Source organism: Mesocricetus auratus, unplaced genomic scaffold (genome assembly GCF_017639785.1).
Source record: "Mesocricetus auratus isolate SY011 unplaced genomic scaffold, BCM_Maur_2.0 Super-Scaffold_15014, whole genome shotgun sequence".
NCBI lineage: Eukaryota > Metazoa > Chordata > Mammalia > Rodentia > Cricetidae > Mesocricetus > Mesocricetus auratus.
In genome coordinates this window covers 51557207-51584765 of record NW_024429186.1, presented here as the reverse complement: position 1 = coordinate 51584765, position 27559 = coordinate 51557207, and the positions used below count along the sequence as shown (strand labels likewise).

Here is a 27559-nt window from a genome sequence, read left to right as displayed (position 1 = left end):
GATCGAAGAATATATCCTACTTACATTTCAGTAGATGCCACCACAACATCTAATATGATGTCTCACATATATGTCAAACTATTCAAACCTTTCAAAACCAAATTCCATTTTCCTATCATTTGATACTGCATCCTATAATTTGATATTTATTCATATTTAAAACACTATTAGCAATAACATGAAATTTACAAATATCCTTTGGGTTTACCTCTTAAAAAATCAATTAAATTCTACTACTACATACAATAAATATTAAATAGCCAAACATTGCCTATACATTCTTTCACATAATTATAGAAGGCAAGTGACATTACCAGTACAATTGATTAGATTTCTATTTACCTGTCACTCTTTTCCAAAATATTTCTGGGCAGTCTTAAATTGCTTTCAAGTTCTTGATTGAATACACACACACACACACACACACACACACACACACACACACGTGTGATATATATATATACACATATATATATCCAATATATATAATCCAATATATATTGAATGTATATATGTATGTCTATGTATAAACATAAACCCAGGGATCTTTACTCTAACATTTTACCCTTTTTTGCATAGGAAACATGGAGTTTTACATTCACAACTTACCAGCCCAGTATTAATGTGAAACTGCTCAAATTTGAACAGAAATCTCTTTTGTAAACTTACCAGGTGTCAGGACACATAGTAGCTCTGGTTACTATGAACAATACAACAGGATTCCTAAAATACAGTGCATTTCTAAATTTTGATGGCTAATTTTTTTCTGCTTTGTATGTTTTTGTAACTTTGTTTACAGGATCATGATCCTACTGTTGCCCAAAATGTTTCACATTTAGTTTTTCAACAAAAATTAAAATAAAAAAAATAGTACATATTTTGGATCTAACTTAGCAAATGGCTATGTGTTTTATATGAATTGCATACTGGGGACAATATATGAGTAAATCACTGTTGAAATAGAATGATTAAAAAAAGACATGTTTGGCCGGGTGTTGGTGGCACACGCCTTTAATCCCAGCACTCGGGAGGCAGAGGCAGGCGGATCTCTGTGAGTTCGAGGTCAGCCTTGTCTACAGAGTGAGTTCCAGGACAGCCTCCAAAACAATACAGAGAAACCCTGTCTCGAAAAACCAAAAAAAAAAAAAAAAAGACATGTTTGAGCCAGGAGGTGGTGGCGCACACCTTTAATCCCAGCACTCGGGAGGCAGAGGCAGGCGGATCTCTGTGAGTTTGAGGCCAGGCTGGACCGACAGCCTCCAAAACAATACAGAGAAACCTTGCCTTGAAAAACCAAAAAAAAAAAAAAAAAAAAAAAGACGTGTTTACATGGGGGAGGGTCTAGGCCCTGCCTGGGATGAAATGACAGACTCTGGAGATCCCCCATGGAGGGCTTCACTCTACCTGGGGAGCGAAGTGGGGATTGGGTGGGGGGTTCAGGGAGCTGGAGGGAAGTGGGGAGGAGGAAGAGGGGAGGGAGAGGGATCTGGGATTGACATGTGAAACAAGCTTGTTTCTAATTTAGGTGAAAAAAAAAAAGAAAAGATGTGTTTATATTAAAATAACTTTCTAGTCTTTCAAATCCACTTCACTTCTGTGAGGAAGAGATTAAAAGCAGCATAACAGAATACATTTAACAATTTGATGGATATAAACAAAAACAGCTAAGCTGGGGTCTTAAAAGTGAGTATGTGCAGGAATCTACTTTAAAATGCTTTTCTTTAAATAAGGTTTAGGCCAAACACAATAGTGCACCTTATTACTATTCAACAAATTTATTCAAATCAATGAAAAAGTTATTGCTACATGTCACTATGATATTCAAATAAGCGACACAGAAAATACGTAGTTGCTTTTAATAGCTCCTGTTGAGTTCTAGGTTAAAAGACACTAAAAATTACCTGCAAGGTTTTATAATCTGTGCAAATATTTGTAGAGCATGGTGTTACTTTATGACTAAAGTTGATTTTACACAGTTTCATAGTATATCCTCAAATCTACAATGGGTAGTTTATGGAAGAACAAGGAAAACTACAAATTGCTCAGCTATCGTTTTTGAGCAATAACATATATGCGAACAGGTGAAGCTAGGCTTTAAAATTACAAATGGCTTCTTAATGATAGAGTAGTATGGCACTTAAGAATGCAGGATGAGTTCTTTTCTTAGGGAAAAATATTCACTGGTCTTACAGAAGTTATAAAGAGGAAGAAAGAGTAGGTAGGTAAAAAAATAAAAAAGAAATAAAAGAAATGAAAAAATTACTAAATATGAAAATGCAAGTACCAACATAGTAATAAAATGGAAGTTAATATGTTTAAGACTAACAGATATTTATTAAACCATGTTAAAATAAGTTAACTATTTTTTAAAAATAAGCTGTCAGTGGCTGTAACAAACAGTATTGTTTTGAAAGATAGTTTCTTTAATCAAAGCAGAACCAAATTTAGAACCATTTATTCAAGTAAACATCGAGATCCAGTTTTCTTCCATAAGTTAAAATACTCAGTTACCTAAAAAATGAACAAAGTAACGCACACCTGCCTAGCATGTTGTGTTTGGTGCATGTGTTTCTGTGCTGAAGGACATGTAATTTCTAGAACAAGAAGAAAATAATAACAATAAAAAAAGCATCACTCTTTAAGTCACCATTCAAAAACCATGGGAAGTATAACTCAAGCTTTTTGGATGATTCTGGATGTTAATATTAATGTAATCACTAACATTTTCCATAAGCACAAATGAAATCAAGCCAGTAAAAATGAAAGATTATCATAGTACATCATGCATCTCACATTGAACACCCAAATAACATTGGTTATAGCTTTGTTATACATCCTACAGTTAGCACCATTTTAATATTTGAACACTGAAAACAAAATTAAGACCTTAAAAAAATAAACTTAAGAATATATGAAAACAACAATATGCATCAAGGGTGGTACCAAACACCTTTCAAATATATTTACATTAACCATCAGAAGCCTGCTGTGTAACACTAAAGAAAATCTGAAACTGACACAATTAGTTTTCTATCCATGCTTACCAAAGCACAGATGAGGTCATCCAGCCCATGTAGAAAAAGCATAAACAAATGTCATGTCTTAAAACAGAGCCCCAAATAGGATAATAAAAGCCATTGTTTTGCAACCTCATCACACTAGTAGCCCTAAAATCATTTAGCAGAAAGAGCCCTCAGGTGACTGACATGTTATTTACAATCCTTGAACTACCCAAAGTAAAAGCAGCCCTTTAAAAAAAAAAAAAAAACATGAAGCATATGAATTTGCAACCAGCAATCCCTATCCACATTCTGTCCAGTCATTCGATGCACTCTAGATTGGAAGCTTCTCTCATCCTACTAAACCATGATACAGATCAAGAAAGAAAAGCTTAAATTATTGAAAACAAAATTTAAAAGCAGCAAGGTTTTCTCTACATTTAGGAATATAAAAACTAGTCTATCCCAGTCTTACAGGAGAAAAGTGCACAATTTAATTGGTTAGTTCTTTCCTTTTTTTCCCCTATTATTGATTCACTGTATAATCAAGAGCAATTCTAACTGTTTGTCAGTTTAGAGTACCCAACGAGACTTTGAGTCTTCATGCCACTTCAAGTTAACAAAGCAGTGCAGCTTTCTGGTTCAGGACACTGGGCATTCCTTCCTGTGGCCCACCATGTGTGATTTCCACACGTTCACACTTCTCAAAGTGCAGTCAATCCAAAATTGCAGCGACAGTATATCATGCCAGCTGAGTCCAGCCATGTATCTGTGATAGGGTCATATTTCTGTACTGTGTTCAAATAGGAAGACCCTGAGTGACCACCGACTACATAAAGGTAGTTATCAACTACTGCAGCACCAACTCCTAAGACAGGTGGGGAGAAGAGAACAAACAGGTTAATTGTGAAGTAGACTATGTCTCACTGGGAATAAAATAATTTATATTTTAGTGCATTTTCAAAATTCATTTCAGCGACCTACTATAATTGTATAAGCAATACAGCAATATAGGCTTACAAGAGAAAACAAAATAAAGCAAAAACCTCTTAGCAAAGCAGTCAGTTGCTGTCACCTCTGTTCTTTATTCTACTCTCCCTCCCTCCCTACTACAGGAAAGTACTTTCAAAACATGCTTTTAGTTTTGACACACAGTAATTGGACTTGCTCACAGGGTACAATGTGATGTTTCAATGCATGCATAGAAAGTACAATGACCAGATCAAGGTAACTGGAATACTTTTTGTTTTGTTTTGTTTTGAGACAGGGTTTCTTTGCGTAGTTCTGGCTGTCCTGGAACTCACACTATAGTCCAGGTTGGCCTCAAACTCACAGAGATCTGCCTGCCTCTGTCTCCCAAGTCCTGGCATGCATTCTTAAAGTACTAGGAAGAAAGCAGTATACTTATAAAGTATATTTGCATGTCTTTCTATAAATTTGATCAGGTTTTCAAATACACCGTACTATGTAACTTATGTCTTAAAAATCCTCCTAGATATTACCACCTGTAGTTCAAAAACAGTAAGTCTATCTACATTTAAAACATTTTTATTGTTTTTTATGGGCTTCCCTATTGAGTGTGCCTAGTATGGTTAAATGGTTCATTGCATTTTTGTGTTTTTAATTTTTCTTGAGTTCTTATGATTCTGGAGCTTTTTTAATCATACAAATAAGAAAACTCGCCCGGTGGTGGTGGCACATGGCTTTAATCTCAGCACTTGGTATAAGTACAGGTGAGACCAGATATTCATACCAAAAACAAAAACAAAACCTACCAGTAACGACCAAACTTATATGACTAGGCCCCATAAACTACATGAACAATGAAAACAATATGTCTCTATAAATAAGCACCCCTAATTGTAAAGCTCCTTGAAAAAAGAAACTTGGTGCACAACACAAGGTTTTCAAAGCAGAAATAATTAATATGTTTAAGGAACCTAAAGAGGATACAGAAAGAACAAAATCATAGTGAAGCATAGAAAATACCTCCAGTAAAATAAAATCACAGAAGAAATTTCCCCCAACTTATGAAATGCCTATCCAGGTATAAGAGGTCTGTGGAATTCCAAGAAGACAAGAGCAGAAAATAAGTTCTCCAGGACATATGATAGATGGTCCTAGAAGGAATATTTCAATCTGAGGACAGGGTAAGCACACTCAAGAGAACAAATAGGGAACAAATAACACCAGGACATGAAGTCAAGAGATACCAGAAAGCACTGCAAAACTACCAAAATGACAGGAATTAATACACACCTTTTAATAATAACTCTAAATATTAATGGTTTTGATTTCCAAATAAAACATATGGTTTGGCAAAAACAACAACAAAAAAATACATGTAGGTCAACAGGATAGAAATAAATTCCCACAGCTATAGCCACCATAACAAAGGAGCCAAAAACACACACTAGAAAAAAGATAGTTTCTTTAACAAAAGGTGCTGGGACAATTAGAAATCTGCATTAAGAGGAATAAGGGGCTGGAGAGATGGCTCAGTGGTTAAGAGCACTTGCTCTTCCAGAGGTCCTGAGTTCAATTCCCAGCACCCACATGGCAGCTCACAGCTGTCTATAACTTCTGTTCTAGGGAAGCCTATGTACAAGTCAGTTAAAGATGATTTTTTTTGTTTTATGCTTGAACATATGTCTTATGTGTCTTGTAGTATTTTAGGTTTATTTATTTATGTCTATAACCAGGATTTTCAGGGGATCTTCCTCAATTAAACCTGATCATCTTTAACTGAAAAAAAAAAAGAATACTAGATGCCAGTTTCTCACCCTGTACAAAAAAAAAATCCATCCAAAATAGACCAAAAACCTTAATGTATGATCTGAAATTTTGAAGCTGCAAGAGGAAAATGAACAGAAAATGGCTTAAGACAAAGACAACAACTCTCTAACCAGGACTGCAGCAGCTCAGCAAACAGTAAATGACAATAAGGAACTATTATTCAGAATATATAAATGACTCCACATAACTCAGTTAATAAATGAGTAGACAAACTAGAGAACTCTCGAAAGTACAAATTCTAAGCACATGAAAAATTGTTCAGCAGGCCTCAGTTGTCAAAGTACTGCGATCACAAGTGTCTTGAGACCCCACCTTACCCCAGGGAGAATGGCTGCTGTTCAAGGGAGCAGCATGTGCTGGAGAGGACACGTGGAAAAGGAACTGATAGACCACTGGTAAAAGTGTAAATCATCCCATCCGTGACTGAGATCTGTATGCAATTCCCCACCATACCCCAAACAGAACTACTACAGCATCCAATCAGCATGTAGGAAAGAGACTTGTAAACTCAAGCTTACTGTGGGAGGCAGACCAGTCAGGAGACATGGCAGGAAGAGTACAGGCCCGTATGTGGCACAGCAACATGAAATTAAAAGTGACCCTCCCTCAAGGTAGCAGAGAACCAACTCCTGTAAAACTTTTCTTTGACCTCTACAAACATGCATCACACTGTGTACCTACTGCTCTCTTGCGCTCTCTCTCTCTCTCTCTCTCTCTCTCTCTCTCTCTCTCTCTCTCTCTCACACACACACACACACACACACACACAATTACATAATTTTTTTCTGGTAAAATTATATCCTTATTATAAGGTTCAAGATGATAGTATTATAAGAATATCACTATATAAAACATAGCCCTATATGCTGAGTTTAATTAGTTAACCGCTCAAGATGTAGTTCAATTCTAGAATATTTACATGCACAAGCCTAGTACATTTCAATCCCCAGTACCACAAAACAAACAAACAAACAAAAGGAATAAATAAATATTACCTGTCCTGGGCTCTTTCATTGGTCTACACACTGTCCACTGGTTTTGATGAGGGTCATATCTTTCAATGCTTGACAAATGTGAGACACCATTATGCCCACCTACTACAAAAATAAAACCTAGCATAACTCCGACACCAAAGTGAATCCTTTTATCAGCCATGGATGCAACCATCTCCCAGGAATCCTTACTTGGATCATAACGCTCCACACTGCAAGTATTTACATGAGGAAGAATTAATTCATAGGTTATTTTGTTATTCTTTCTGCCAAAGCAAAACTGAAACTAAGTAAATAGACAGATAAAATCACAATAATTTGTCCCAAATGTTGAAGCATCTGTTTTCAGGTATAAAAGTTTACTTTGTGGACAGGAAGCAACAATAGCTGATGCTATTCTTTTATACAGTGAGATAAGATATCCATGAGGGACTGATGGAAGGATCAATTTCATGGATGCTTCCATCCCTCACACAACGTGATGGTACAGTATATGTAAGCACAAAACTTTTTCATTCGATTGCTCACAATGAGTGAAATGCCACTCCAAGAGATACAATCCTTTAGAACATCAGTTTTTAACAAATGTTTAGAACTATGATTCACAATACATACAATCACTAACCTGTAAACTTTACTTCTTCTTACCTATATTAATTCCTTTATTCTAAGAATAAACTACAGAATACAGAAATGTCTCATTCTCACTCTAGTAGTGTGATAACATGTCTAGTATGACCATAGAATCTAAATGATTTTAATTTTAAAAACTGCTCCTTTAAAATTGCTCATACATAAATATGGGTGTCACTATACCATAAAAAAGAGAGAAGAACTTGAGAAGTGGCTCTTTTCTTTCATCCTGGTGCCCAAAGACTGAACTCAGTTTGCCAGGCTAGTATAGCAAGCACATTTACTCACTGAGCAAACTTAATGATCTAAGACTTTCATTTTATGATGTCTTATAATGTACTGGAGTACATGAGTTGCACTTCTACTTTATTCTATTAAGTAATGTAAGAAAAGATCATACACACACATAGATATGTACATAGCTGCATCTTATAAAATCTAAATTTGTCTCATTTGTCCTAGGTTTCTGAGCCATAAAATATAGTTTACTATATTAGTTGAACATAAAATTTAATAGGAGAGATTTGAATCTCAGTGATAAAAAACAATTATACTTAGGACAATATAAATTCCCAAATGCCTGTAAATATCACTTAAGCATATTAAAAAACCCATTTATACACACAAATTATTTACATTTCAAAACTGACTGTAAATTGTGCTTCTGTAAAAACCTCAAGCATAAGTGATGGGGGAAGTTCTTCTGTTTATATGTTTGTCTGACTGGTTGATAAATAAAGCACTATTGGCCAATAGGGAAGTAAGATCGGTAGGAGTAGGAGTTGAGGAGGATTCTGGGAGATGCAGTCAAGAGTAGAGAGTCGAGAGTCGCCATGGGATCCCGGAAAGAGAGCCGCATGAGGCTGCATCCTTTGTAAGTAAGATAAGACCTTATAAAAATATATATTAGTAAGTATGGGTTAATAATTAAGGGTTAATAATTAAGTCAGAACTAGCCATTAAGAAACCATAGCAAACATCCAACAGCTTCATAATTAATATAGTGTTTTGGTGTTCATTTGGGACTGGCACGGTTCTGGGACCAGGCTGGCGGGAAAAACGCATGTTACATATGGCACCAGGAACATGGGTACTAAGAACTTCCACTGAAAACTTGACAAAAACTTAAAAGAGATTTTAGAAACAAAACAACAGAGACAAAGCAGAGACTTGCATGGCCAGTGCTGGCAGTAAACTTATGCCAAATGATAGCAGTTTAAACAGCGGCCGCTTTGATTTTAGCAATGTTGTTTAGCAGATAACAGACACGAGGCCAGAAAAACATGTAAATTTATAGTAAATTCAGATTCGGATAAAGTAAAACCTCTAAAAGATTTATAGTATGTTAAAAAATATATGTAGGCTTGGAAGAGAAAAAGAAACAGGATGATGGGAAATGTCAGGATTCTGGGAAATGTAGTCGCCATGGGATCCCGGGAAGAGAGCTGCAAGAGCCTGTGTCCTTGTTAAGACCTCATAAAAATATATATTAGTAATTATGGGTTAATAATTAAGTCAGAGCTAGTCATTAAGAAACCATAGCAAATGGCCAACAGCTTCATAATTAATATAGTGTCGCGTGTATGGTGGCAGAGACAGTGGCGGAATGCAGACAACTGGCAAAAAAGAATACATTACACATGAGCAATTCAATTATCACGTTAAGTACCTGTTCATGTGAGCAGGGCCATACCCTCCAATGGCATAAATCATTCCATCCAGAACAGCTGCAGCAAAACAACTTCTTGTGGTGGTCATTGGGGCCACAGGTTGCCACTGTCTGATTTTGGGGATATATTTCTCTACAGATTGCAAGTAAGATTGTCCATCATATCCACCTAAAGCATAAAGTTCTCCCGCAAGCACTACCACTCCAAGAGTACTTCGGCTCTCGTTCATTCTCTCTAGAGAAGTCCATGTATTTGTATCAGGATTCCAGCATTCCACTGAATTTTCATGTTTTCTGACAGTGACACCAGGGCGTACGCTAGTTTCAATACCACCTATAACATAGACTTTTTGGTCTAAAACACAGATTCCAAATTCATAACGAGGAATATTTAGGGGCGCCAGACCAATCCAAGAGTCATTCTGAGGAAAGTACATCTCCACACTAATGAATAAGCAGAAAAATAATAGATTAAAAAACTCAAATGGACCATTAACAAGAATGTTTATTTGCATTAGTAATCAAGGTCATGCAAATCAAAACTACAATAAATCATGATGTACCTTCCAGATTGCCAAAAGTACAGTCAGAAAATAACCACTGGCAAGAGTGCTGTGCAAACATGAACACACTATGGCTAAGAATGTAAACTGGTACAAACTATTCTGGAAAACAATTTTATCTAACAAATTTGAAAATACAGTCCTTCACTTAGAATTTAATGTGTCTTCTCTATTGAGTATCGACTATAGCTAACTTTGTAGTAGGCAACATATCCAGAAATGCTCCATGGAGCACAACACAATAATTCATCAAAAAGAAAATGCTAAATAAGGTGTAGTATACATTTGTCCTGTGACTTAGAAACCATAGCAGGCAGGATTTAGGCCCATAGACCTGAGGAAGCCTTAACTCTATATATGGTTTTGTTGGGTTCAGTTCACCCAATACCTACCTCATAGTACATGGAGTCTTAATTAATGCCTATAGTTCTCACGTCTTCATGTTGCTCAGCACTTAGTAGCAGGCCTATGCCCAAAACTGCTCTGCCCACCTAGACCTGTGGCCCTGGAGTAAGAAGAACATCCACAAAGACTATCAAATGTTGTCAGCCTCTCTCCCTTTCCTAATGGCAGTTTCTGGCTTCCTTATATCTATGCTGGTCTCATTAGTTTGTGGAATTCCCACAGTTGCTTTGGTTTACTCTTAAGCAAACCTTTTCAACCCCTGACATACAAAGGCTGTAAATTTCTCAACTTTTCCACTCTAACTTTCATTAAATTATAAATTCTATCTTGAGGTCATTTCTTTCATATCTTAAGTATATTTACAGAAAAACAGTCACACAGAAAAACTGCTGCTTAGAAATTCTTTTGCCAGGTAACCTAGCTTACTGCTCATGTGCCGTATTATTTGCATTATTTGCAAACTTTTAACAAGTTCTTTGCAATTGTATAACAAGGGTGACATTTCCTGCAAGTTCCAAGTCCATGTCCTTCATATCTGTCTAAGGCTACATCACAACAGCCCTTTACCCCCCATACTTCTTCCAATAAGCCAGCCATGTACTGTCACAGGTAATATCTAAGAAGATTCAGACTGCTTCCTCTTCTTGAATCTAGAACTGTACTTAATGTCTATTCATGAAAACCTGGAAAAATTGAACATGTACCCATTATCCTGCTTCCACATTTCCAAGTATTTGTTACAGCAACAGTTCCGTTTCCTTGTACCAATTTTTCTGTCAGTTAGTTTTCTGCCATAACAGTTTATTTGGCTCATGGTACTTAATGCTGGGAGGTACTCACGGTACCTAATGCAGGTCCAAGATCAAGGGTCTGTCTCTGACAAGGGTATTTTACTACATCGTAATGTAGAAAAAGCTACTGGCAAGACATGAAAGAGGGACCAAAGGAGTTAAACTCCTCTCTTGTAGAACCAATTCACTTCCATGATAATGGTCTTAGATGCCCAGGCTCTAACTACTTCTTGATGGTTCCATCTTTCAGTAAATGTTGCATGGAGGATTTAGTTTCAACATAGACATTTTGGGAACACATTCAAACTGTAACAGAGTACATGTGCTGAAATAAGCTGGCATGAAAGGACTGGGTCAGACATGCTTAGTCTTTGGCCTGCTCTCCTTTATTTCGGCATTTTCTTTCAAATATCCTCAGATGTTTCTATTCAAGGACAAAATATAACAAAATCACAGCTTTCCAACTATCTGCTGCTGTCTTCACTTTTACCTTTTTCATTCATTCTCAATGTGGTATAATTTATCTACAACATTCCTACAATTTGGTGACATGAAAGTCATTAATGGTCTTGGATACTACCACATATAACAGCTACTATCTTTATCTTTCTGGACCTTTCCTTCACACTTTAATTTGCTGAACACATTCCTTCCTCCTCGAAAAGCTTAAATTCTTGGGGTCCAAGACAATATTTAACTCTGGGTTTTCTATCTCTAAAATGTTTCTGGGTTGACATTCATAAATAAATCATTTTTCCTTTCTATATGTCCTTACGGGGCAAAAAAAAAACCAAACAAACGGGGGGGGGGAACATGTATGCTGGTAACAAAGTTCATCAAAGACTTCATAGTTTCATTTTACTTTTAAATTATGCTGTGAGACCACTGATACATGCAATCACATCCAATAAGCAGAAAGACACTTTTTACTTGGATATTTAATAGGTATTTAATCTCCATATGTCTGAAACTTGAACACACTATTTCCTTAATAGTGTGTTCTTGGTAGTAACCCTCCAATCCATTATTAATTACAAAATCTCATCTATATCTGCTTTCTTCCTCTCCTACAGCATCCTTCTTCTCTATCCATCTAAAATCCAAATCCCATCAGTTTACTCTCGCAAAATATTTCTTAAACTCCCCCTATTCTCTTGCCCATTCTTTTTTTTTTTTTTTTGGTTTTTCGAGACAGGGTTTCTCTGTATTGTTTTCGAGGCTGTCGGTCCAGCCTGGCCTCGAACTCACAGAGATCCGCCTGCCTCTGCCTCCCGAGTGCTGGGATTAAAGGCGTGCACCACCACCGCCTGGCTTGCCCATTCTTTTTTTGTTGTTGTTGTTAAGATATTTATTTTTGTATTATGTGTATACTTGCATGCCTGGTGCCTACAGGAGCCAGAAGGTGTCTAGAAGAGGGTATCAGATCTCCTGGAGCTGGAGTTACAGACAGTTGAGTGTCAAAGGGTGACGGGCTCTGCAACAGCAGTCGATGTGTTAAACCACTAGGCTTTATCTCTGGCTCCCCTTGCCTGTACTTCTACAACAGCACCTCATCTACCCACTCAGAGGCTAATCCTGGTTCTTCTGTGTTCCTCTAAAATGCAGCCACAACGATCTGACATGGAAGTCTGATGATTATGCTATCCTTTAAAATACTCTTTTGTAACATATATAAGCATTGTTTCCCTGGCATACAGCAATACCAGATATTGATCACATTGACAACTGTTTCACTAGTCAATCAGAACTTTTTATTTTTTACTATCAAATAGTTTTTATTTTTATTTATGACCTACACTACACATTTCCTCATCTTCCCCTTCTCTGCTTGACTCTTGTTTTCCGTTTAAAACTTAGCTTAGACACTAACTTCCAAACAAAATCTTCACTAAGTTGTTCAAATGGAATCAATACTTCTCCTTAATCACTATACAGAATTATCTTTATCACTGTATTAACATACTATATAAAATATTTTACCCTTTACTAAATTATGAATTTATTGAAGGCCCTTTAATACAGCACTCTTTGACAGTTGTTAATGAAAATAATACTTTCAGTTTTACTATGATAGACTCAATAAGGAAAAGACTACTAGATACGAATATAAGGGCATTTTTCTGATTTTCAATGACAAGTTCATTGTTTTTAATATTTGAGAAGCCAAGAGGCAATTACACAATATTTTTTCAATATATATTCACATTTGGAATTTTGTCATGATGTCAGTTATTCAGTTCATGTCAATATTCCATTCTTTTAAGCCTGAGTCAAACAATCAACATGTATGATTACCGCAGATAATACTCTACTTGTAGCCCAATCTTCATAACAGTATTTCTAGGTTATAAAGGGAATGGATAGTGAAACTTTTCATTAGAATATATGAAATGCCATTGATGATATATCAAGTTTCCTCTAACTAGAGAAAGAAAAAAGTTTACCAGAGTTTTGGAAATGAGCCGGGCGTTGGTGGCATATGCCTTTAAGCCCAGCACTTGGGAGGCAGAGGCAGGCGGATCTTTGTGAGATCGAGGCCAGCCTGGTCTACAAAGTGAATTCCAGGACAGACTCAAGAGCCATACAGAGAAACCCTGTCTTGAAAAACAAAAAAACAAAACAAAAAACCAAAAACACAGTATCTGTTAGCATTACTCCTTTAAAAAACAAAAACATTTACCTATCCAAACAGGCAAAGAGTCCAGATTTTCCTCCTACTGCACACAATACTTTAGGAGCACAGCGAGGTCGCGTCATCAAGACTGTCTGATGAGAGAGTCTATGTTCAGGCATGAAGTGGTACTTTAGCGCTTCATTCAAGAGATGTTTACAAGTACGATCATCACGGATAAGATGATTTGCTTCATACAGCCTAGTAAGGAACTTAACACTCAGCAATGGTAATCGCACACTATTCAGCAGCTGTGCTAAGTATTTCTGGCGTTCTTGTACATCATACTTGATCCAGGACTCTAAGGCATAAAAAACTGTCTCTTCAGTAGCTACATTCAAGCAGTCATTGGAGACAATTTCATCCAAATCAGCGTGCGTAAGCTCAAAAAACTCTTCTGTCTGGCAAACAGATTCAAAATTCTGGCATATGTATTTAGTAGCTGCCAAATAAAGGTCATGACAACCATACGTCTCTGCAAAACGGGAAATTCCAATACAGTTACCAGGGTCAAGCTGGCTTTCAAGAAATGCACAACATTCTTTCAGGACAAGTTTTATCTGGAGTAGGTTTGCTGCTGGCAGGAGAGATTCAACTGTATCCTGAGAAATGAAAACGGTCCCCGTATAGGCATACTCCACAATGGCCTGCAGTGCAGCTTCATCAATGCACTGAAACTCAACCTCACTGTTCTCTTTCTCAGAAAGGTTGCCAGTGAACATAGCTTTAAAGTATGGGCTGATGCTGGCAAGTACCACTTTGTGAGCATGAATTTTAACATCACCTACTCGAAGAACGATGTCACAGAGTTCGTGATGCTGACGAAGGAGATTCAAGCCCTGCAGAAGTTGTTCTGAATGTAAGTGGGTTAAGTTAGCAAGCATGTAGGTTGGGGATGTGTGGTCCATCTACAGAAAATAAAAGACACGGACAGTTATTTCAAAATAGTCATACCAGTGTGAGTTTGTGTCCCAAGAGTCCAAGACAGACTTTTTTCTTCACCACTTTGCTGGGTTTAAACAATGAACACTAAAACAGGAGGCTTATAGAGATAGAAGGAATTTAGCTATCATTTAATGCAACTCCTTAGTTATAGATATTAGGAAGTAGAGAACTAAAAGACATAAGGACTTTCAGATGCAAACTAAGTATTTCATTGATTATTTTCATTAAAGACTCCGCACTACAATAAAATACAAATATATGGAGAAAAAGTTGCTTGCAGCCAAATTAGTTTTGAAACACTAGCTATTTGCTATTTTCTCAATAATAACATCAATAATACCATTTGACAGCAACTTTACAAAGCATAAAGTTCCATATAGGGATTTATAGCACAGATAGCTCCATCTTATTAAATTGCCTCTTCCTACGGCCTCCATGCTCACTAATTCATATTCTTTGCCGCAGTAGTCTTTCACTCCCATAATGCTCATGTGATCATTAGTATTATAGCTCTCCACATCTCCACATAATGTACTATCTCCCAAATATTTTCATAGTCAGTGCTAACTATTGTCTATAATCTTCCTTTTTTCATGCTCCTTTCCTCAATACACATCTTCAAAAGTCTAGGTTAATATTAAATTTCTCTAAAAGTCTATTCCTTTACAAGCAATTGACTTAATTATATATGTGCAGACAAACTTGTAACCACCCCCCACCATTTGTCTGATTTAACAAGGAGAATCGTTTTCAGACTGGACAGTGGACAATGAACAGTGAACAATGCCAATGGAAACAAGAAAGGTAGAAAAGGAAGAGCTATACACATTATAAGAACATATTTCTCCCAGACTAAACAATCACATTCCAAGATAGTTACAAAGACCTACAAATGAGATTCTGAACTAAGAATAGACACAGGGTTGGGCACTAATCTTAGAAGCAAGACTAAATTTTATAAACAGTCTGAGAAGACTCATCTTAACTCCAGATACCTGTCTAAAATTAGCAATGATGTGATTTATGGTTACCTTAAATGGATTAAGTCTATTCTAAATTAGCTACCAATGATAAGGCACATTAAAGACATTGTTTCCTCTCACCATGAGCTTAGAATTTTCCATCAAAAAAGTGTTTGTTTAGAAGCTAATAAAGAATCCTATAATACCTCTCAAGGTTTTTGAAAACAAATCTAAAATTAAAATTTAGCCCATTGGACTTTGACTGCCACCCCTCCTTGATGGAGGGCCTCACTATCCTTGGGGAGCTGGAGGGAGGAATCTAGTGGTGTACTGTAGAATCATGACCATACTCTGGCTCTGCCCTTTCCCTTTACAGTGACCATAAAGTGACTATGAAGGGCAGCAAAAACAATGGACAACAAATTAAGTATCCTAAAAGACCTGACATTTAACATAATTTTAATAGGGATAAAATATAAATATTGCAAAAACACTGGCACAAGCATAAAGAAGAGAGAGAACTGCCTTCCAGGCCCCAACCTCCAGTGATCCCAGCTTCAGGTGAGCTTGGGTCTCCGGGGGAACACTCTCCATCCTGCGACCAACACCTATCCCCTCGATCTTCCCATCTTCCGGGGCCACTCCTGGCATCCAGAAGACCCGCCCACACAGGAAAGACTTCAGCCCTTTCAGGCCCCAACCTCCAGCGATCCCACTTTAAGGTGAGCTTGGGTCTTGGGGGGGGCACTCCCCATCCCACACCCAACACCCATCCCCTCGATTTTCCGGGGACCCACTCCTGGCATCCAGAAGACCCGCCTACACAGGAAAGACTTCAGCCCTTCCAGGCCCAAACCTCCCGCGACCCCAGCTTCAGCTTAAGCTTCAGTGTCGGCGTCCCCAGCTTCAGATTCAGGAAGGAAGGAGACCAGTGGAGACGGAAAGACCCCACCAGCACCCACTGGAAGAAGAGATGGGAAGAAGACAGAATAAGAGCTCACTCAGCAATAGAAAGACCAACATGACCCCACCAGAATCTAGGGAACCAACGCCAGCAAGACCTGAAAAGCACTACATAGACGAAGAAGAGGAGACAGACCTTAAAAATTATTTCATGAAGATGATGGAGACCCTCAAAGAAGAAACGAGGAAATCCCTTAAAGAAATAGAAGAAAAAAACAAATAAAATCCATGAAATGGGGTAAAAAACTCAAGAAATAAATCTCTCAAAGAATCTAAAGAGTACCAAGAAAAAACAACCAAACAAATGAAGGAAACAACTCAAACAGTTGAAGGATTGAAACCTGAAATAGAAACAATAAAGAAAACACAGAACGAGGGGATACTGGAAATAGAAAACCTAGGTAAACGATCAGGAACTACAGATGCAAGTATCACCAATAGAATATAAGAGATAGAAGAGAGAATCTCGGGTGTTGAAGACTCATTAGAGGATATACAGTTGTCAACCAAAGAAAATCTCAAAACCAACAAATCCCTAACACAAAATATCCAGGATATATGGGACACCATGAAGAAGACAAACCTGAGAATAATAGGTAAGAAGACGAAGAAATACAGCTCAAAGGTACAGAAAACATATTCAACAAAATCATAGAAGAAAACTTCCCTAACCTAAAGAAGGATATGCCTATGAAAATACAAGAATCTTACAGAACACCAAATAGGCTGGACCAGAAAAAGAGGTCACCTTGCCATATAATAATCAAAACATCAAACCTACAGAATGAAGAGAAAATATTAAGAGCGGCTAAGGAAAAAGGCCAAGTAACATATAAAGGCAAACCTATCCAAATTACACCTGACTTCTCAATGGAAATAATGAAAGCCAGAAGATCCTGGACAGATGTCCTACAAACGCTAAGGGAACAAGGATGCCAGCCCAGACTACTATATCCAGCAAATCTTTCAATTACCATAGATGGAGAAAACAAAATATTCCATGACAAAGCCAGATTTAAACAATACGTATCCATGAATCCAGCTCTATGAAAGTGCTAGAAGGAAAACCTAGACCCAACGAAGATAACTACATTCACAAAGACACAGGCAATAGATAATCCCACTTTACCAAACACCAAAAGAAAAAGGGAGGAGAATCTACACAAAATTACTCCACTACCAATAAATCAAGCAAAAACAAGAATCATCAATCAATGGTCATTAATATCCCTCAATGTCAACGGTCTCAACTTGCCTATCAAAAGACACAGACTAGCACAATGGATACAAAGACAGAACCCATCCTTCTGCTGCATACAAGAAACACAACATCAAAGACAGACATTATCTCAGAGTAAAAGATTTTCCAATCAAACGGACCCAAGAAACAAGCGGATATAGCAATCCTAATATCTAACAAACTAGACTTCAAATTAAAATCAATCAAAAGAGATGAAGGACATTTCATATTCATCAAAGGAAAAGTCCATCAAGATGAAGTCTCAATTTTGAACATCTATGCTCCAAATACAAAGGCACCTACATTCGTGAAAGAAACATTACTAAAGCTCAAATTGCACATAAAATCTCACACACTAATAGTAGGAGACTTCAACACTCCGCTCTCACGTCTAGACAGGACCTCCAGACAGAAACTTAACAAAGAAACAAAAGAAATAATAGAAGTTATGACCCAACTGGGTTTAACAGACATCTATAGAACATTCCATCCAAACATAAAGGGATATACCTTCTTCTCAGTGCCACATGGAACCTTCTCTAAAACTGACCACATAATAGGAAACATAGCAAATCTCCACAGATACAAAAATTTGGAATAATACAGAGAAACCCTGTCTCGAAAAAGCAAAAAAAAAAAAAAAATTGGAATAACCCCCCTGTATCCTCTCAGACCACCATGCATTAAAATTAGAATTCAACAATAACACAAATCGCAGAAACCCTACAAACTCATGGAAATTGAACAATGCACAATTGCACCATCCCTGGGTAAAGGGAGAAATAAAAAAAAAAAGAAATTAAAGACTTCCTGGAATTCAATGACAACGAAGACACAACATACCCAAACTTATGGGACATTCTGAAAGCAGTGCTGAGATGAAAGTTCATAGCACTAAGTGCCCACATGAAGAAACTGGAGAACAGTCACACTAGAGAATTAATAGCACAGCTGAATGTTCTAGAAAAAAAAAGAAGCAAACTCACCCAGGAGGAGCAGATGCCAGGAAATAATCAAATTGAGGGCTAAAATCAATCAAGTAGAAACCAGGAAAATATTGAGAAGAATCAATGAAACAAAGAGTTGGTTCTTTAAGAAAATCAACAAAATAGACAAACCTCTGTCCAAACTAACCAAAAGACAGAGAGAGAGCATGCTAATTAACAAAATCAGAAATGAAAAAGGGGACAGTGGATACTGAGGAAATCTAGAGAATCATCAGGGCATACTTTGAAAACCTGTACTCCACAAAATTCAAAAATTTAAAGGAAATGGACAATTTCCTGGTTAGATATCAGTTGCCAAAACTAAATCAAGAACAGATAAACAATCTAAACAGACCTATAACCCTTAATGAAATAGAAGCAGTCATCAAAAGTCTCCCAACCAAAAAAAAGCCCAGGCCCAGATGGCTTCAGTGCAGAATTCTACCAGAAATTCAAAGAAGAGCTAATTCCAATACTCCTCAAAGTATTCCACAGAATAGAAGCACCGAAGACAATTTATGCTGGAGAGGATGTGTAGAGCGTGGAACACTCCTCCACTGCTAGTGGGAGCGCCAACTCGTACAGTCACTTTGGAAATCAGTATGGAGATTCCTCAGGAAAATGGGAATCAATCTACCACAAGACCCAGCAATTCCACTCTTAGGCATATATCCAAAAGAGGCAAATTCATACAACAAGGGCAGAGAAAGAGGAGCGATGAGCAAATTGGCAAAGAATGGGCTGGCAAAACCAGCAGAGACAGCTGATCTGAACAGGGGAGAGCTCTTGGACCCCAGACCGACAGCTGGGAGGCCAGCATGGGACTGATCCAGACCCCCTGAATGTGAGAGTCAGTGAGGAGGCCTGGGCAACCTATGGAGACCTGGGCAGTGGATCAGTGTTTATCCCTGGCATACAAACAGACATCGTGTGTCCATAACACAAAGAGGGATGCTCTCTCAGCCTGGACTCTTAGCAGAGTGCCTGGACCCTGCCCTGAATGAAATGACAGACTCTAGATATCCCCTATGTGGAAGGAAATGGAGATAGGTTGGGGGGGCTGGAGGGAATGGTGGGGGGGGTGCGGGAGGAGAGGAGGGAGAGGGAACTGGGATTGACATGTAAAACAAGATATTTAAAATTAGAATAATAAAATAAAAAGCAAAAAAAAAAAGAAGAGAGAGAACTAATGTGAGGGATGTTTTAACAGTTTTGGATTTTAGTTTCAGCACCACTTTAATACCCTAATCTGATGTGGGTTTAAGCTTTATTAATAGAACAATAATGCAGGGCATATCAGAAAGAGACTTTCACTTTGTTCTGGAAATGTCAGTTCACATCAGGTGCACAGTCTTCAGGCATTATCCTAAAGGGAGTTGAAACAAACCATAGTACCCTCTGAAGAGAAGAATTCAGATCACGTTGAACGAGTAATAGAACTGAGTGTACTCAGTCTAGAGAAAAGGAAAACCGAAGGGTATGTGGCAAGCCAAGGGATAAAAGCTGCTCAATTATAGTAAGGGTTGCTTTGAGGATTAGATGAACTTATACATATGAAATGCTTACACTGGTGTTGATCAGTAAGGTCTTGACAATTTCATTAATTTTATATTCATGATCTTTTAGTTGTTTACCTGAGTGGTATTTAGCCCTCTTTGTTGTACTACCTCTTAGTATTAGATAAGAAATTCAGTTTAGGGTATGCTGTACATGTGTTATAAAAGTATAACACAATATAATTTGTAAATAATACATGTACACATGATACATAAGCGCACATGTGATACATATTACACGGATCTAGATGGGTACAATATAATTTTAAGAGATGTAGCTCTAGAATCAGACTGCTCAGGTTATAATATTGTCTAAACTGTTTAATAGCTCTATGACCCTGTGAAGGTCATCTGAAAGTCTCAGTTTTCTCATGTGCATAGCACAGCAGAACAGTATTAAAAAGGGAGAAATGTCTTTCTGTTGCTGACATGTAAGTACCCAATAATGATTAGATGTTAACTATTATCAGTATCAATATTAGCCTTAAGAAGACTTGAGTTTTCCCACCTACAAAGTGAGTCTTCTGTGTTTACCAAGAATGGAAGGAAGCTAGCTTACTATCAATTGAACAAATACAAATAAGGCAAGGCCAGTGCTCGACTAGTCTATCAGTAAGATACAGTGAGCCCCGATATGATTTGAATAATGTATTAGATTTAGGCAGTTTACTTCTTAGACAACAGAAAAAAATGGCTCTATAGTAAATGGCCTAGTCCTCAACCCACACATAGAAAATGACAGTGCCACTGGCTGCCTGACTTCCAACTAGTTCTTAAGGATCCAAGCTTATACTCTGTGAAGCTAAGCAGTTTTAAATTCTGTGGCTCAATTCTAAAAGGGTGTGGGGTAACCCCTCACCCTTGGACATCATCATAACTTGGAACATGGGAGAAATGTCATGACACGCTTACAGGATAGATGGAAAGGTTAGTGAGATGCCCCACACCAGCTCCTAAGAGCCCTCTTTTTCTCCAGTGTTCCTAGAGAATCACAAGGCACACCAAGATTCTGATATGCTTCCGCCTTGCTGTATGGGTGCTAGGGCAAACCTGCTTCTATACACTTCTTCATCTAATCTTAACTAATGTGTGAACCATTCATTTCAAGTGGTGGTTTATTCCACACCAGACTAATAATCAAAACTTAAAAATAGATGAAGAAAGGTTTCTGGTAAAGGGCACTTGTGCACGCTCTTTCCATCATATTGGCCAGCAGGTGGAAACGCTTTGCTGGTCATGCCTCATGGCTGAGTTTGAGTTGCTCCCCTGAACTCACAGTGAATGACATGTTTGTTATCTCTCTCTCACACACAAACAATAAATGAAATTTAAAATTTTTAAACTAAAAACAAGCATTGAGATTAAATACACATAAACCATATTTTAATGCTCAACTAAAATAATTATAAATAAAACTTTAAAAGGGGAATGTAAATTATAGGAACTTAAAATTAATGACACCATATTCCATTACTAAAAATCTTTTTTTTTGGTTTTACGAGATAGGGTTTCTCTGTATTGTTTTGGAGGCTGTTGGTCCAGCCTGGCCTCGAACTCACAGAGATCCGCCTGCCTCTGCCTCCCGAGTGCTGGGATTAAAGGCGTGTGCCACCACCACCCAGCTCATTACTAGAAATCTTAATTTGACCTCTTTCCTTTCTCAGGAAATATGTCTTAAAAATTTACAGAAGTTATTCAAATATGATGTTTGTACCAAAAGTTATCAGTATCACTTAGGGACCTGCTAGAAGGGGATATTCCTGTACCCTTCATGGATAGAGAGTGAGGAAACACAGAGATGAGGGGAGGCCAGACAGCCTGCTTTCAGCTTTCCTGCTAATTCCCACACTTGCGGACATTGAGAATCAGGTCAACCATTTCTAGCCTAAATACTGCAAATTTTACTTGTAACTTATTCAATATTCGTAACTTTTACTGTATTTAGTTCTCAGTTATTATCCATAAATGTCTAAAAATCAAAGAAACAATAATTTCTGACCGTCAAACTCCATGCTATCAAATAATTTTACTATGTTTCATTTATCTCAATAACAACCTTTGTAGAGAAGGAAGGGCAAGACCATTGAAAACAGGAAAGTAGAGTGAACAAAATATGAGCTAGAGCCACAGGTCTGAGTTAAGCCCACATCTGGCTACCTAACAGCTCTATGACTTTGGGCATATGTTAATTGAATATATAAATACATAAAATATGTGATATGTGAGCTGAGACTGGTGGTTCATGTCTGCAATCCAAGCACCGAAGCGGCTGAGGCAGGAAGATTTATGATGAGGGCCAGACCAGCCTGAGATACAAGGTGAGATCCTGTCTTAAACAAACAAACAAATCTAAAAAAAAAAAGTCTACAAAGGACAAATGATAAATAAACACATTTGTATTAATTTTTGTTAATACTTAAGAGTACTATATATCTATGAACTGAATTAGTCAATATTGAGCAAACAGTATTAATGCCAAAGTTTCAACAAGGCAACAGCATTGTAGTTCATTTCTAATGATATTCATGCTGTGCTATTATTGGTAATACGTTAAAACCAAGATAATAAAGATCAGGCTGCGAGTTTAGTACCTATCTACTTAATTGACATCTAAGCTACAAAGAAGTGGTGTTGAAATCAGCGGGGAGGCCATTAGTTGCCATCACATAAATATAGATCACAGCCATAGCAAGTAAATAGAGAAGAAATGAGAGCTGTTTTTTAAAAAAATATATATATATATATACACATATATATGTGGTTTAACAAATCAATTTTTATCATAACTGCTGTCATTAAATTCTTTTCCCATTGCTCAGCTTTCCTTACCGTAGAATTCAACCTATATAATATGTGTGTGTGTGTGTGTGTGTATCTACAGAATAAAGTGACAATATTGCATTTTCTCTGAAAACTATATGCATTGTATCTAGAAAAACAAAAGTAAAATTAGCTGCCTGTCACTAATAAAAATCCTTGTGTTTTGGGTTTGGAAATATGTATCAGAAATATATATATAGAGAGAGACCCTGTCTCCAAACAAGAACAAAAGCTTATAATTCCTTAACGTTATTAAAGATCTGACATAAATAATGAAAAGATTCAGAACAGAAGCAGAAAAAGGAGATTAAAAACATATAATCAAACAATACATAAAAATATAAAGATTAATTATGGAAAAAAGTTAATTTTATCCTACAGTTTTAGCACCCTTTTCCCTTTTCACCAAACTTCTAAAAGCTCTAAGCAACAGCAAAACTGACTAATTTGAGTTTTACTTTCTTCTGATCCTTAAACTATATCTAATACAGATGAAGAATATAGAATCTCTGTTATGAAGATTAGATAAGTTAATATTTACTAAGTAGTTAGCACAGTATTTGGCACATAACACACAATAAATGAGCTAAAATTGTTGGTTCCACTGTACTTAGTAATGACAACTTCTTAGATTATACACACTTTTATAGTTTACCGAATTTATTTTCATTTCTAATATTTCAGGGATCCCTATAAAATTTGGGTAAGAACATACAAAGACATAAAGTGATTTGTTTTGGAATAGAATACCTGTTTAATTATGTAAAGATGTGTTGCATTTGTTTGTGTTCCAGAATAACTGTTTAACTATATAAAGATGTGTTGCATTTGTTTTACCTTGCCTGCCTGAGGCACCTGACTAGTCTAACAGAAAGCTGAAAGGCCAATGGCTAGCAGTAGAGAAATTGGCAGGGGACTGGAGGACAGAGGAAAAATAAGTAGAAGGAGGAATCGAGGCTGGAGAGAGGATGAGGGAGAAGGAGAGGGAGACACCCAGGGGCAGTCAGTCAAGCAGCCACCAGACAAATATGGAGGAAGTAGAAAAGAAGGACATACAGGATGAAAGGTAAAAGCAAAGCCCCTAAGCAAACTATAGATGAAAAAAGAAAAAAAAAGGTTAAATTATGCTATAAGAGCTAGTGAGATGAGCATAAGATCAAACCGAGCATTCATAACTACTACTACTAAGTCTCTGTGTCATGATTTGGGGGCTGGTGGACCCAGAAAGTCTGTTACAGTGATTCATCCAACAAATTCATTATCTCTGACTCTGGAAATAAGACATTATCTAGAGCAGCGTGTCTACCCTTCTTAAGCACAGCTGAAAGAAAGAAGGTAGGTAGCACATGCCTTCCTGTAATCTGCTACCTTGATTTAAATTATTTTGAAAGCATTGAAATTTTGCTTTAAATTTGCAATTTTCAGCATAGCCCTAACTACTTCCTTTCAATTTCCTGAGGCTTATTTTACAATGTAACAGAAAGTGTATTCATATCCTATAATCTTACTAAAACACTGTTCTTTAGCACATGATTTTTAATCCCAGCACTTGGGAGACAGAGGCAGGTTGATCTCTGAGTTCAAGGCCAGCTTGGTCTACAAAGTGGGTTCCTGGATAACTAAGGCTATACAGAGAAAATCAAGTCTTGAAAATCCAAAGGGGAGAAAAAAAACAGGTCCTTTATCTAACCTATTATTACATATGAATGCTTTTCTAGTAAATACAGAAAGCACTCCTAAACACTTAAGTACTTTTAATAGATATAAATAAAATATATATTAAACAAATAAGATTTATATTCTATAAGATCATCATAAAAGATAGTAAGATATGCAACAGTGAAGTCTCATTTCCTAAATATCCACAATCAAACTAATGTATTTTCCAAATCTTCAAGGAGTCATAATGTAATAGATATAAAATAATTACAATCTGTAACAAACATTGAGCCACAGGGACCTGAGAGAAAGAAGGACTCATCTTGCTTTGCTCTTTTCAAAGGAAAATGGCAGGGCAACTGCTTAATTTATGAGTAGTGTTCTTTATAGACCACTTTTAAATTTCTGTCGTAACTAATAATGAAATATCAGTCAAAACTTTCTAAGTTCCTTTTCTTTGATACTGATTTCCACACAACCTTAGTCTGGTTAGTAACTTGGCTTCCTAAATTCTTAGATACATGAAGAGTATGCTGGATTTTTCAATCTGAAAATTCTGATAGCCAGAAAGAATAACCTTCTGTGCCAACATAAACTAGCATTCTAATGTATACATTCTAATGCATCCATCATTCTCCTGTTTCCTTTCACGTGGACTGGGTTCCTGAAGACTGAGCACATATGAATACAAGTATATATTTAAGCTTTTTAGGTTGGAAATAGGAATCTGGCAAGCCCCACCTCACCCTACCCCATCCCACCCCACCCCGTGCTTTTTTCCACAGTACCATGAATGTCATCCAGAACCTTGCATATGCTAGGCAAGTGCTCTACCAAGACCCAGACATTTGGCAGTCACTCTTTCTCAATGACAGATGTGACAATCATCTCTTGATTTTCAGTCCTGTCCTTATTCTGCCTCTAAATTTTTTTTTCGAGACAGGGTTTCTCTGTATTGTTTTGGAGGATGTCCTGGAACTCACTCGGTAGACCAGGCTGGCCTCGAACTCAGAGATCTAAAAATAGAAAACAGGTGGGGACAGCAGTGATTTTGTTGTTGCTTTTCTACCAAGCTTAGGTAGATCCACTTACATATCAAAAAGATCAATGAAAGCCATCATGTAGCTCAGTGGTGGAGCATTTCCCTATCATAAGCAAAGTCCTGGGTTCAATGTCCAGCACAGTGAAACAAGACAAAACAGCAACTGCAAATCACAAACCACAAACCAAAAGCTAGTGAGAAAACTACCTAGGCTTTCAACAAAGCATAGGCAACATGGTCTTACAGTCATGTAGTCGTTGTGTGACTACATAACTATGCTTAAAAAAAAGAAAAAGTCTATGATATTTAAATTGTGCTGTAATAAAAATTAATAGAGAAATTTTCAACTTGCATCACCAGGACTATCAGTTATTGTCATAAAGCACTTTGGCACATGTGACTCAATTATTCCAAAATTTCAAAAAGTAATATAGCTAGCTGGGTATGGTGGCACACGGCTTTAATCTCAGCACTTGAGAGGCCGAGGCAGGCGAATGTCTATGACTTCAAGGCTAATCTGGTCTACAAAGCAAAGCAAGTTCCAGGATAGGCACCAAATCTACAGAGAAACCCTGTTTCGGGGAGAAAAAAAAAAAAAAAGAACAAATAAACAGAGAGTTCAAGGTCAGCTTGGATTACACATAGCAATTGTATGTTTCAAATACAGAAACAAAAGTTGCTCTTTCATACCCAAAGCGTATGGCCTTAGTGGAGATACTCTTACTTTTACTTATAGTTTCATTTGCAAAGAGAAAACACCCATCAGCTATCAAATTCTCAGTTCGTTTAAAATGTCTATCAACCCGAAATCCTCTGGGCAGAATTCTCTTAGGACTGTGATACCAAGAACTTGCACCACAACTGAAATTGTCTAGCGATCTCCGTCTCCAGGAGACCGAGAGACTGCAGAGACGCTCGAGGATCCTACTGGGAGATTGGAGAAGTGCAGGTGGGCGAAAGGGGTGAGTCCCACAGAGTGGAGGAGCTACCTTAGAAAGATCTTAAGCACCACGTCTAATGCAAAAATGGTTAGCTAAATAGGGGAAAGGCAGATTCTGCACATCTTTAAGAAAATTTAGTGGTGCGGACAATGAAAAGTGACAGAAGCCTTTTACAATGCACAACCTGCAGGCGGAAAGGGAAAGGAAGCGTGGAAGAGGAAGGCGGGACAAGGAAGGTTCCCAAAGACCTGGAATAATGCAAAAAGAAGAAGAGGAGGAGGAGGAAGAAGAGAAAGAGGAGGAAGAGGAAAAGAAAGAAAGAAAGAAAGAAAGAAAGAAAGAAAGAAAGAAAGAAAGAAGAAGGATAATCAGTCTATAATAGTGACCTTGGTTGGGTTCTCCAGTACGGATGGGCAGTCTGCTGGAAGAAAGAATCTCACTCAGGATGGTAAAGAGTAGAACGTTTGCAAGGGTAACCAGCCCTGCAGAATATGTCTGCCTCTGTGCCTGCTCCGGCACAGACCTTTACCTCTTTACTCTGTCTCATGCGGCACACGGGCAACACTCGGCCAAAGCCTGCACCGCGGGAAAACAGCAAAACGGAAAATACCTGAGTCCCAGGAATCAGACTCGCAGTGACAGGAGGAGGAGCCAAGGAAAACTGGAACCGGGCTACAAGATGCTCAGTTGCGCTGGTCAAACCTTAACTCTTACGGGTGGGGCGGGAAACTTCCGCCCCGTACAGGGAAGCGTCACTTCCGTTTCAGGGTTTGACTCCCCCCCTCCCACCGCTCTGGCTACCTGCCAACATTCCGACTTCCTCTTCCCAGGAGTCTTCAGCGTAGGCGAAACTCCTTACGTGGACTACACGACCCAGCATGCACCTCGGGAGACCGACTTCCGGGTCAAGAGGGCCGAGCAGGGTG

The 27559-nt window shown here is 37.7% G+C and overlaps 1 protein-coding gene across 1 annotated transcript; it reads right to left on the bottom strand.

The window, feature by feature from the left end:
• Positions 1 to 1519: 1519 nt before the first annotated feature.
• On the bottom strand, positions 1520 to 27383 carry Klhl28 (kelch like family member 28). Its single transcript, XM_040743019.1, has 5 exons — positions 27244 to 27383; positions 13529 to 14427; positions 9090 to 9533; positions 6791 to 6999; positions 1520 to 3867 (listed from the first exon to the last, which is right to left on the bottom strand). Exons 2-5 carry the CDS (start codon positions 14425 to 14427, stop codon positions 3704 to 3706), a joined length of 1716 nt encoding a protein of 571 aa, XP_040598953.1. The 5' UTR covers positions 27244 to 27383; the 3' UTR covers positions 1520 to 3703.
• Between the last annotated feature and the right edge of the window lie 176 nt (positions 27384 to 27559).